Source organism: Artemia franciscana, chromosome 13 (genome assembly GCF_032884065.1).
Source record: "Artemia franciscana chromosome 13, ASM3288406v1, whole genome shotgun sequence".
In the NCBI taxonomy this organism is placed as follows: domain Eukaryota; kingdom Metazoa; phylum Arthropoda; class Branchiopoda; order Anostraca; family Artemiidae; genus Artemia; species Artemia franciscana.
In genome coordinates this window covers 38671342-38684208 of record NC_088875.1, presented here as the reverse complement: position 1 = coordinate 38684208, position 12867 = coordinate 38671342, and the positions used below count along the sequence as shown (strand labels likewise).

The window sequence follows — 12867 nt, the reverse complement described above, 5'->3', positions numbered from 1 at the left end:
TATTTAACCCTTTATGCTACAATGAAAAAGACTGTAGCGAGGGGATGGACACTATTACCCTCCCCTCCCTAGCAGCAATAATAAACGCGTAGACCATAAACGTTACTGGGAATCAAGATGGATTACATATCCGTCTTCCCCCCCCCTTCATATCCAGATTGTCCTTCAGAACATGGTTTGGATTGGCCTTCCATATCCCTTCTAGCTCTTCATCTCCCCTTCCCCAAACTTCAACCTTTTTGTCTGAAAGCTCAATGAATGTTAGGATGTTTACATAATAAAATGCACTCTTTGAGGTATATGCGCCCTCCCTGAAAAAATGATTCGCCACTCCTCATGATTCATGATTCATCGCTCGGACTATTGGGTCAATGCAATTTCCGTGGGAAAAAAAACAAACAAATAAAAGTACGTGCAACTGTGACCTATCTTCAAGAAATAAAACAAAATTTTTTGTATTTTTGAAAAAATACAAAATTTTTTTGTATACAAACTCCAACCTTTTTGTCTGAAAGCTCAATGAATGTTAGGATGTTTACATAATAAAATTCACTCTTTGAGGTATATGCACCCTCCCTAAAAAAATGATTCGCCACTCCTCATGATTAATGATTCATCGCTTGGACTATTGGGTCAATGCAATTTCCGTTGGAAAAAAAAACAAACAAATAAAAGTACGTGCAACTGTGACCTATCTTCAAGAAAAAATACAAAATTTTTTGTATTTTTGAAAAAATACAAAATTTTTTTGTATACAAACTTCAACCTTTTTGTCTGAAAGCTCAATGAATGTTAGGATGTTTACATAATAAAATGCACTCTTTGAGGTATATGCACCCTCCCTAAAAAAATGATTCGCCACTCCTCATGATTCATGATTCATCGCTCGGACTATTGGGTCAATGCAATTTCCGTGGGAAAAAAAACAAACAAATAAAAGTACGTGCAACTGTGACCTATCTTCAGGAAAAAATACAAAATTTTTTGTATTTTTGAAAAAATACAAAATTTTTTTGTATACAAACTTAAACCTTTTTGTCTGAAAGCTTAATGAATGTTAGGATGTTTACATAATAAAATTCACTCTTTGAGGTATATGCACCCTCCCTAAAAAAATGATTCGCCACTCCTCATGATTAATGATTCATCGCTTGGACTATTGGGTACATGCAATTTCCGTGGAAAAAAAAAAACAAACAAATAAAAGTACGTGCAACTGTGACCTATCTTCAAGAAAAAATAAAATTTTTTTTGTATTTTTGAAAAAATACAAAAATTTTTTGTATACAAACTTCAACCTTTTTGTCTGAAAGCTCAATGAATGTTAGGATGTTTACATAATAAAATGCACTCTTTGAGGTATATGCACCCTTCCTAAAAAAATGATTCGCCACTCCTCATGATTAATGATTCATCGCTTGGACTATTGGGTCAATGCAATTTCCTTGGGAAAAAAAAAAAAAAAAAAATAAAAGTACGTGCAACTGTGACCTATCTTCAAGAAAAAATACAAAATTTTTTGTATTTTTGAAAAAATACAAAATTTTTTTGTATACAAACTTCAACCTTTTTGTCTGAAAGCTCAATGAATGTTAGGATGTTTACATAATAAAATTCACTCTTTGAGGTATATGCACCCTCCCTAAAAAAATGATTCACCGATCCTCATGATTCATGATTCATCGCTCGGACTATTGGGTCAATGCAATTTCCGTGGGAAAAAAAAACAAACAAATAAAAGTACGTGCAACTGTGACCTATCTTCAGGAAAAAATACAAAATTCTTCAATCTTCCACATAGGAGCTTGAAGCCTCTTCATTAGTGTTTTTTTTATATCGTCAATCTACTAGTGTTATTTTCAGTAAGATTACTTGACATTCAAAGGGTTTTTTCTCCGTTTTTTAAAATCAGGTAAATCTCCCCAGGCTCGTAGCTTTTGATTGGTAACAAATCTTGTACATTTGGAGTCAGTATAAAGAGCCGATTTTTGTATGTACTAATTGTTGTCAAAATTCCTTTTTTTAGAGTTTCAGTCACTTTTGGCTGAGACAATCCTTACTTACAGTTCATAGCCACGAATTGCTTGATCTACCTGTTTTTTATTTAAACAATGGCTTTTCAGTCAAACTTGCTTTTATATTAAAAAAAAGTAATAGAGCCAGAGAAAGGAAATTTCCTGGAAGTAGCTCTAATATTTATTTCTGAAAATCTTTGAAAGTTTGAACGAAGAGATGCTGCCACAAATAAGAGTGCAGCTATTTACTTCTAAAACCCTCGAAATGCTAAAGTGTCATTTACACTTTACTAAAAGGGATATTTCTTTTAAACAATGTTTTTTTTGTCATGACATCGATAATAAAGAAAAAATTACAATAATAATCAAATTTACAAGAAAAAACAAAAAATTCTTAAAAATAGGCTCTGAATCAACACCTAATAGTTTCATTATCGCTTTTCAACTACTTCACAAGATTGTAAGACGCTGGTAAATATCTTAAATCATCATCATCAACGATGATGATGATGATGGCTTAATTCGCCAGCTGAAAGACAAATGGAACGATCAATCCACCTTTCCACGCTCTTTCGTTACATAATGATTGCCACTATCACAAATTCCTTTTAGACTGTTTTCTTTGAAACAGAAACATGTTCTCAACCCCTAAAATCTCTGTTTTTAGCCTGTAAATTTTACTTATAAAAATAGCTTAATGTTCTGGCCTATAGATAAAAAACAAATAAGAAACATTAGAACCTAGACCTTATATCCTGCAGAGCTAGGAATGGCACAGAGAGAGCCTAAAAAACTTCAACAGACATCTCTGGACTTAGCTGCAGCCATCTTCTGGCTGTTGTTGAAGAGACAGCTTCACATTTCTCAAGTCCCAGTTAGTTATACTTCAGTCACGAGGTGTGTCGTAGTCAACTTCTTTTATGCCTCCCTTCGGGCCGTCGCTCATATACTGTATTTGGGAGTTGACACCCTTGCATACGAAAGATATGGCCACGGTATGTCCAACTCCTACGTTTCAGAAGGTCAATAACTAATTGCTGACTGGTTCATCGGCAAACTTCTGTGTCGGTGATTTTTTTCTATCGCTTTATATTCAGGATTCTTTTGGGAGACATGTTTGCAAAGGCTAAGATACGTATTCTCATATCCTCAGTCCAAACTATCTGAAAATCTGCATCCCCGTTGAGCATTTTTCAGTCAACTGTACTATGACAGCTTTGCTTTCGGCCGTAACATACATCTTTGGAATTAACTTGCTTATATTCATCTCTTGATTTACCTCTCTTTTCTGTAGCATTTTTTTTCAATAACAAAACTAGGACTTTGTTAATGAGTCTTCAAAGATATTTTGCCTGGTCGTTTAGGGAACGAGTAAGTCTACCTAAATGACATCTAGGGGATATCCACCAGTAGTATTAGGATTCTCCAGTTTAAGGAGGATTATTAGGTTCCTATATAGGAGGCAAAGGGAAGCTTTCCCCCATTCACTTGGTTTTGCAAACATAAATCTCCTCCCTTCAATAGGGATTCTAAAAGTGGTCTTATTCGACATTTGTTTTAAATTTTTTGTGTTTTTTAAGGTTAAAGTACATTTTTTTCCTTGTTTATATAGGTACTAATTAAATATTTTGGCACAATATTTTTGCATACCTTGAGCAGTGCTGACTTATCCCTTGAGGTGACTGTAAACATGCTGTATCCCTGTCATCAAATTCAGAGCCTGAAAGTGGCCTTTCACATTGCAATTTAACTCCGTCTTTATTTCTAGGTCTAGGGCTAGACGTAGGGCCCATTCCAGCATCAACTGTTTCTAAGCAACTGCTATGAGAAACTCCAAAGGTCTCACTCAGAGCACAGGGACTTCGTGCGCATGCAAAATTCTCTCGGAGATTCATAGCAAATTTTTAATGCCTTTAATAAAGTTGGAAGGTTGAGTTTTTTTCTGAAAAGAAACATAAACTGATTATCAAAAACACAATTAATTACGTGAAAACGGTCAATAAAGATAAATATTTTGATTAATTTTATGCGTTCAAATTCCTATTATTATGTTTAAGTAATAATAACGAAGAAATAACAAAAAATTGGCATTAAATCAGTCATTAAAATTAATCAAAGTATAAATAAAGCTTATTACTTTAATTTTTAATAATTAGTTTTTCTTTTTCTTTCCGATAAGAAAGACAGAAAGGCTATCACAAACAAAATTAATGTCATGGAAACAAGATCGTATCCAGGATTTTTGTTCAGGGTTGTAGGGGGGTACCTTTTTTGGGGGGTTTGGGGGCTTACAAAAAGATAAAAAATTGCATCAAAAATTTGTTTAAGCACTTTTTTGTAAAGATTTAATGAGCTGGACAAAAATATCGGGGAAGGGAGTGTTGAATTAAAATGGAACAGTTGTGGGCATCAAGTCATGGCTAATTGTAGAAAAAGCCAAGACAGATAGTCCAATTGAGTGAGAGGCAATTCTGGCACTAACCCCCCCCCCCCTTATTAGGATTGTATAAAAATGATGTTAGTTCATTTGTTAATAGTTCAGGTTCAGTAACCCTTTCCCCACCATTGGATACGGCCTTGCAGAGAAATAAATTAATATAGTTAGACATTTTGACCATAGTATGATTTAAAGTTTTCAGCGTTAAGCTGGAATAATAATAACGAAATAGTAATGCTTGGATACCAGATTAGCAATCATAATTAAACAGAAAATTATTAAAGTCCATTATTTTTATTTTGGAAGTATCATCTTAAAATCTATTATTCCCATTAATTTTTATGAAACGAATCATTAACAGATATGACAAAACACAAAAGGAAGAGAATAAGAACGAGGACAATAAACAACCAGTGAAAAAAAAATTTAAAATTATGCAAATATTTTGGCCAAGACCTCCACTTGACCGTTCTCAGTGCAGAATAAACTGACAAAAAAAACAAAAAAAAAACCTTAAAACAAAACACAGAACTAAAATATGATGACCCTTTCTCAGTAACGGTGAAAAGGTAACTTCAGTTTTATCACTGGCTGTTTGTTGTCCTCGTTCTTCTTTTCTTCGCGATTTTGTGTTTTGTCATGATTAGCCAGTGTGGTCTCAGGAATTATTTATTAATAGACATCCGCAAACAAAAGTAACGGCGTACAAACAATCAATAGACACTGTGATCAATTATACGCTTTAAATTTTCAATTTTAAGCTAAAGTAAACATAATGAAGAAATGAAAGACTTCGCAATTAAATTTTTAATAAATTTTTTTAATTTAGTCACTGAAGTCGATCATTTTTATATCTTTGGACTTATTCCTCACTGTCGTCCCAATAAATTGTCATCTGAGTAAATTGTCATCTGAGTAAATTGTCATCTGAGTAAATTGTCATCTGAGTAAATTGTCATCTGAGTAAATTGTCATCTGAGTAAATTGTCATCTGAGTAAATTGTCATCTGAGTAAATTGTCATCTGAGTAAATTGTCATCTGAGTAAATTGTCATCTGAGTAAATTGTCATCTGAGTAAATTGTCATCTGATTAAAAATTAAACACCTCTGTTGAGGTATTATGGGAAGAATATCTCTGAGAAGTCGTTAAGCAGAAAAACGTAGAAGAGCGGTATATAAATTATACGTAAATTCATTTGGAATTTTCATCAGTTCATATTCTCCTCGAATTAATTGTTTTGTTAGATATAACAGCACTAAACAGTTTCAGTACTAAATAAATATATAGAACATTAGTCATAGCAAAAAAATTGGTCATTAAAAATAAAGTCATAAAATCCTTGTTAAATTATTAATAGCTCCTGGGTTCAATTGAACTAGAAATACATAGCATTGATTTAATACAATATCATTTTATTGTTTTAACTTTTACTACATAATTACTTAAGGAACTGTCCAAAATGCTACAAAATTTTGAATACAAAGGTAAAGAATAGAACATCAGAGTTGACAAATCCTACCGGCGGTGCTGATCTCCGATCCATAGCCCTTCAGCCAGAAAGTTCAATTGGGGTTTGGACCAACCATCCTGTGCTTTCACAAGCCCTTCCTGTTTACCTCCCCCGGACTTCTCGAGGTACCCATTTAGAGCTGGGTCGACTTGAAGAGTCGCGCACTGACCCCCGTTCAAATAAATAACTGGCAACACCAGGAGTCAAACCCCTTTCCTCATGGACAAACAATATAAATAATAAAGTAATAATGAAGTAATAGTAATAAAATAAAAAATTAAACAATAATAAAATTGATGATTCTAAAATGTTGATTTAAAATGTTTAGTCCAAGCCTAAATAAGTCCCAATCACGAATAACCCCAACAATAACCACATAGCCACGAACAGACAAAAAGAAGTACCAATAGCCACAGACACAAAATTATTTGCCGAGGGAGTCCCTGTTGACCATCTTATTTACGTCGAGTAGGATGCAAGCTCTGGTAAAAAATTATCAATTCAAGTGGCAACAAAAATTTCATTTTTCACGGCATTTGGCAATTTCTTATGGAACTATTGGAATGGGCTTATAAAAAGTGAATATGCTAACAAAGGATATGTTGAATGTACTCTAATTCTACGAATCGTCGAAAGAATAATAGCAATGGGAAAATGAGGACATAGAAAATAAATATTTTAATGTCCCAATGCCCTTTTTCTGATGCTATAAGAACAGGGTCATAAAAGGTAAGTGGTGAACCATTATCTGTCAAAGTAAGCCCATAACAACCTGCCTATGACCATGTAGCTGGCTGCTAGCACTATTTAATAAATAAGCAAATAGGAGATATAAAAGTATTATAATGCACTTGATGAATGAACTGACGCGCATGCGCGTTCACTTGCACAACTCTTTCTGGATTTTGAGATGGGAAGCGTCAATTTCCATATAAGGATTTTCTACACGGTAATTCTGATAGTGAAGTTTTTTTCGATCTGACGCCTTTTTTTTTTAGGGTTTCAAGGTCCTTTTCGGAATACTTACAATTTTTTCTCACTATAACATAGTATTATTTGGCAGTATTTGTATATACTTATGGTGAGTATGTACAATACTCAACATAAGGAGTTATTCCTTATGCTATTAATATTAAACTTTCAGTAAATGTTGAAGGGGATGTTGAAAAAAATCGAAATTTCAATGGAAAGTTAAGGGTCATCTTTAAAATGGATAAGAGGACACCCATCCCCCTCACTCATTTTCGATCCCATCTCACTCAACTTTGATCAAAATTTTGAAATAGCCATTTGTTTAAAATAGTTGAAAGGTCCAATAACTATGCCTCTGGGGATGAACTGAACCCCACAGTTCCTGAGGAAAAGTGTCGTAAACTATGCAGTTTCTCCATTGCTTGCAAATGGGATATTTTATTGGGGAAATGGGGAATGTTTGATCTTGAATGTGTCCAAAATACACAGGATATTAGGGTTTTACTTCAAGGAATATTGAGGGGATCTAAATTAGAAACACTATATGCATCTAGGTTATCAAAAGGAACAAAAATAACAAAAACAAATAGAACAACAGGAATTTTATTTTGCAATAAAACAGTGGAATGAAAACTTTAAATCAATATTTCGACCCAATATCGAAGAGTTTTCCTCAGCAAACCAAACAAAAAATTTAAAGAAAAATCTCACATTAAAATACGATCAAGAGAATTATAATATTTTTAAAACAGTCAATGGATCATTACTATACGGAAGTTGGAAATATTCATCAAATATTTATCATTACTTCAGTCAAAATATTCATTTAAATCTCGCATCCCACCGTCTAAAAGGATTTTTTTTCCTATTATTTATCTTATATTTTGTAGTTACAGGCAGTATGGTCTTCGTCGCTATTAAGCTACATTCCGGTTGCGAAAGGAATTGCTTTAAGTCAAATTTTAAAATATGTGAAATATAAATGTACACAAATAATTTGCGTTTCATCGCAATGTAAATATTTCGTACACATTTCATTTGAAATGTATGGGTCGCAATGTAAGCAAACATTTCGCACCTAGGAAAAACATTTCAAAATCTTTAATCGCACAGATTACCTAATGCTTGTAATTTATTGGAAAATCCGGCTAATTACTTAGTTTTAATGCCAAGGTCTTGAATTTTTACTCCGCAACCATTTGGTGTGGCGTAATCCCTGATCATCTCCTGAAGATGTTGCCAAGCAACTGAACAGCAACAAATATTTTAATTGATTCAAGAGACCTGCTTTTGGTTCGTAGTCAATGGTTAAATCTTTGTTTATTTGTAATCTGATAAACTTTTTTTAATTGATTTATTTTACGAAAGATTCAGTAGCCCCGATTCGCCAAAATATAGAGCAAAGGAGAAGGGAAAAAGCTTTTTTTAATTTTTGATAATGAAGATGTAAAAAAGAGATTTTTTAAACATCTAAGGTGGAGGTATATTCTTTTCGACCTTTCTGAGGAAATACAAAAATAAGGTACTTTTAAGTGTAGTATTTTCTTTCTTTTGAAATAACTACGTTTTGAAAAAATTCTTTTCACATTATATTCAAAAAATCTATATAATGGATTTTTTTTACCGGTGATTTAAGTTTTTTTTTTTTTTTTGTTCTTTTCATGTGCTGTTTTCTTTCTTCTAGTGAAAATAATTACTTTTTATCTAATGTTTTTCTTTTTTGGTTGGTTTCATTTTATTTGCATTTACTTATTAAATGTTCTTGTCAATTTCTATGCACTGATGCTATTTATTTTTTTTTGTTCGTGTCTTCTTTCTTAAGTTTTTGCTTGAAAATTTGTTCGCGTCACCTATTCCCAATACTGAATACAGGACTATCTCCAATCTATCATGGCGTATTCAGACAAAGTTATACAATCTCAGTGAGTTATATATCTCACTCAATTGGACTATCTGTCTTCATTTTTTCAACAATTAGCCATGGCTTGATGCTCTCAAATATTCGATTTTAATTTAGATAAATAAAAAAAACAAGTTTTTTCAACTAAAAGTAAGGAGTGACATCAAAACTTAAAACGCACAGAAATTACTTCGTATATGAAAGAGGCTGCTTCCTCATCAACTCCCCGCTCTTTACGCTAAAGTTTGACTCTTTCTCTCAATTCTTCTTTCTAAAACAGTAAAAAACTTTAGCGTAAAGAGCGGGGCGTTGATGAGGAAGCAGCCTCTTTCATATACGAAGTAATTTCTGTGCGTTTTAAGTTTTGATGTCACTCCTTACTTTCAGTTGAAAAAACTTGTTTTTTTTATTTAATTTCTGAACGTTTTTGAATCAATGCATGTTTTGATTTTGGCTCTCCGCAGAGGAATGATCAAAACGAAATTTGCATATTTTTTTTTTGGCTCAATGGCTTTCTCATAATTTTGATCGAATGATTTTGAGAAAAAAAGAGCGGGGGACGAAGCCTAGTTGCCCCCCGATTTTTTGGTTAATTAAAAAGGCAACTAAAACTTTTAATTTTTTACGAATCTTTTTATTGGTAAAAGATTTACGTAACTTATAAATTAGCTTACGTAAAGAACTTTTGTATTCTCATGTTTTTATCAAACAGTTCGTGGTAACGAACTGTAGTAAGGAGCGACCCGGCTCAATAGTAACCAAAACTCTAAAAAATGGAATTTTGATACCAATAGCTACATCAAAAGGATCGCATTTTAATGCTGGTTTTAAATATATAAGTTTCATCAAGTTTAGTCTTACCCATCAAAAGTTACGAGCCTGAGAAAATTTGCGTTATTTTAGAAAATAGGGGGAAACGCCCCCTAAAAGTCATAGAATCTTAACGAAAATCACACCATCAGATTCAGCGTATCAGAGAACCCTACTGTAGAAGTTTCGAGCTCCTATCTACAAAAATGTAGAATTTTGCATTTTTTGCCAGAAGGCAGATCACGGATGCGTGTTTATTTGTTTTTTTGTTTTTTTGTTTTTTTTTTTTTTTCCCCAGGGGTGATCGTATCGACCCAGTTGTCCTAGAATGTTGCAAGAGGGCTCATTCTAACGGAAATGAAAAGTTCTAGTGCCCTTTTTAAGTGACCAAAAAAATTGGAGGGCACCTAGGCCCCCTCCCACGCTAATTATTTTCCCAAAGTCAACGGATCAAAATTCTGAGATAGCCATTTTATTCAGCGTAGTCGAAAAACCTTATAACTATGTCTTTGGGGACGACTTACTCCCCCACAGTCCCCGTGGGAGGGGCAACAAGTTACAAACTTTGACCTGTGCTTACATATAGTAATGGTTATTGGGAAATATACAGGCGTTTTCAGGAGGATTTTTTTGGTTTGGGGGAGGGGTTGAGAAGAGGGGGATATGCTGGGGGAACTTTCCTTCGAGAATTTGTAATGGAAGAAGAAAATTTCCATGAAGAGAGAGCAGGATTTACTAGCATTATTAAAAAAAAACAATTAAAAAATAAAAGTGAAAAAGCTTTTTCAGCTGGAAGTAAGGAACAGCAATAAAACTTAAAACAAACAGAAATTATTACCCATATGAGGGGCTCACCTCCTTCTAATACCTCGCTCTTTACGCTAAAGTATTTTCGGTAATTTCAACTACTTATTCTACGGCTTTTGTGATTCAGGGGGTCATTCTTAATGAATTGGGATAAAATTTAAGCTTTAGTGTAAAGAGCGAGGTACTGACGATGGGGCGAATCCCCTCATATATGTAATAAAAACATGAGAATACAAAAGTTCTTTACGTAAGCTAATTTATAAGTTACGTAAATCTTTTACCAATAAAAAGATTCGTAAAAAATTAAAAGTTTTAGTTGCCTTTTTAATTAACCAAAAAATCGGGGGGCAACTAGGCTTCGTCCCCCGCTCTTTTTTTCTCAAAATCATTCGATCAAAATTATGAGAAAGCCATTGAGCCAAAAAAAAAATATGCAAATTTCGTTTTGATCATTCCTCTGCGAGAGCCAAAATCAAAACATGCATTGATTCAAAAACGTTCAGAAATTAAATAAAAAAAACAAGTTTTTTCAACTGAAAGTAAGGAGTGACATCAAAACTTAAAACGCACAGAAATTACTTCGTATATGAAAGAGGCTGCTTCCTCATCAACGCCCCGCTCTTTACGCTAAAGTTTTTTACTGTTTTAGAAAGAAGAATTGAGAGAAAGAGTCAAACTTTAGCGTAAAGAGCGGGGAGTTGATGAGGAAGCAGCCTCTTTCATATACGAAGTAATTTCTGTGCGTTTTAAGTTTTGATGTCACTCCTTACTTTCAGTTGAAAAAACTTGTTTTTTTTATTTTACATATATGAGGGGATTCGCCCCATCGTCAGTACCTCGCTCTTTACACTAAAGCTTAAATTTTATCCCAATTCATTAAGAATGACCCCCTGAATCACAAAAGCCGTAGAATAAGTAGTTGAAATTACCGAAAATACTTTAGCGTAAAGAGCGAGGTATTAGAAGGAGGTGAGCCCCTCATATGGGTAATAATTTCTGTTTGTTTTAAGTTTTATTGCTGTTCCTTACTTCCAGCTGAAAAAGCTTTTTCACTTTTATTTTTTAATTGTTTTTTTTTAATAATGCTAGTAAATCCTGCTCTCTCTTCATGGAAATTTTCTTCTTCCATTACAAATTCTCGAAGGAAAGTTCCCCCAGCATATCCCCCTCTTCTCAACCCCTCCCCCAAACCAAAAAAAATCCTCCTGAAAACGCCTGTATATTTCCCAATAACCATTACTATATGTAAGCACAGGTCAAAGTTTGTAACTTGTTGCCCCTCCCACGGGGACTGTGGGGGAGTAAGTCGTCCCCAAAGACATAGTTATAAGGTTTTTCGACTACGCTGAATAAAATGGCTATCTCAGAATTTTGATCCGTTGACTTTGGGAAAATAATTAGCGTGGGAGGGGGCCTAGGTGCCCTCCAATTTTTTTGGTCACTTAAAAAGGGCACTAGAACTTTTCATTTCCGTTAGAATGAGCCCTCTTGCAACATTCTAGGACAACTGGGTCGATACGATCACCCCTGGGGAAAAAAAAAAAAAACAAAAAAAAAACAAACAAAAAAACAAATAAACACGCATCCGTGATCTGCCTTCTGGCAAAAAATGCAAAATTCTACATTTTTGTAGATAGGAGCTCGAAACTTCTACAGTAGGGTTCTCTGATACGCTGAATCTGATGGTGTGATTTTCGTTAAGATTCTATGACTTTTAGGGGGCGTTTCCCCCTATTTTCTAAAATAACGCAAATTTTCTCAGGCTCGTAATTTTTGATGGGTAAGACTAAACTTGATGAAACTTATATATTTAAAACCAGCATTAAAATGCGATCCTTTTGATGTAGCTATTGGTATCAAAATTCCATTTTTTAGAGTTTTGGTTACTATTGAGCCGGGTCGCTCCTTACTACAGTTCGTTACCACGAACTGTTTGATTTGATTGAACTTGCTTGTAATATATACATTAAATGTTTCTAATCATTCTGGTGGTTTTTCTGTCCTGGGTCGTCTTGAGCTTTTGGAAAAAGAACCGTTAGATTTAGAAGAGGTATTGAATGAGGGAAGTGGGTTATGCGTCAAGACAATTATTTAAGGGATGTTGATAAAAATGAGACTAAATGTAGAAGTAGATTGTTTGAAGATCAAGTTGGGGTCGGTGAGCTCTCGGTTACACAATTTTGTATTCAAGGCCTTTCTTCGTCTATTGATGAATTTAAATTCCTTCCTTGCGAATCACATTCATCCCCTAATGTAATAAGATTTTGTGAAGCATTTTTAAAATATAATAAAGATTCATTGGTTGATATTCCAGGTTAGAGGATTGAACGGTTAAATAGGTCGAAAATGTCTAAAGGAGATCTTGCTTTTTACATTGCTATTGGTTTTACATATTCACGTTACACGATTATAAT

At 33.8% G+C, this 12867-nt stretch overlaps 1 protein-coding gene across 7 annotated transcripts in view; it reads right to left on the bottom strand.

Moving 5' to 3' along the window:
• Nucleotides 1-12867, bottom strand: part of LOC136034907 (potassium voltage-gated channel subfamily B member 2-like) — a 224209-nt gene that overhangs the window by 203797 nt on the left and 7545 nt on the right. For all 7 annotated transcript variants that reach the window (XR_010619286.1, XM_065716407.1, XM_065716406.1 and 4 more), the window contains exon 2: nt 3666-3957. Coding sequence is in view for 6 of the 7 variants with exons in the window: in XM_065716407.1 (XP_065572479.1) it covers nt 3666-3910 (245 nt within the window). In the remaining variant the exon portion in view is untranslated. The remainder of the gene's footprint in view (nt 1-3665; nt 3958-12867) is intronic.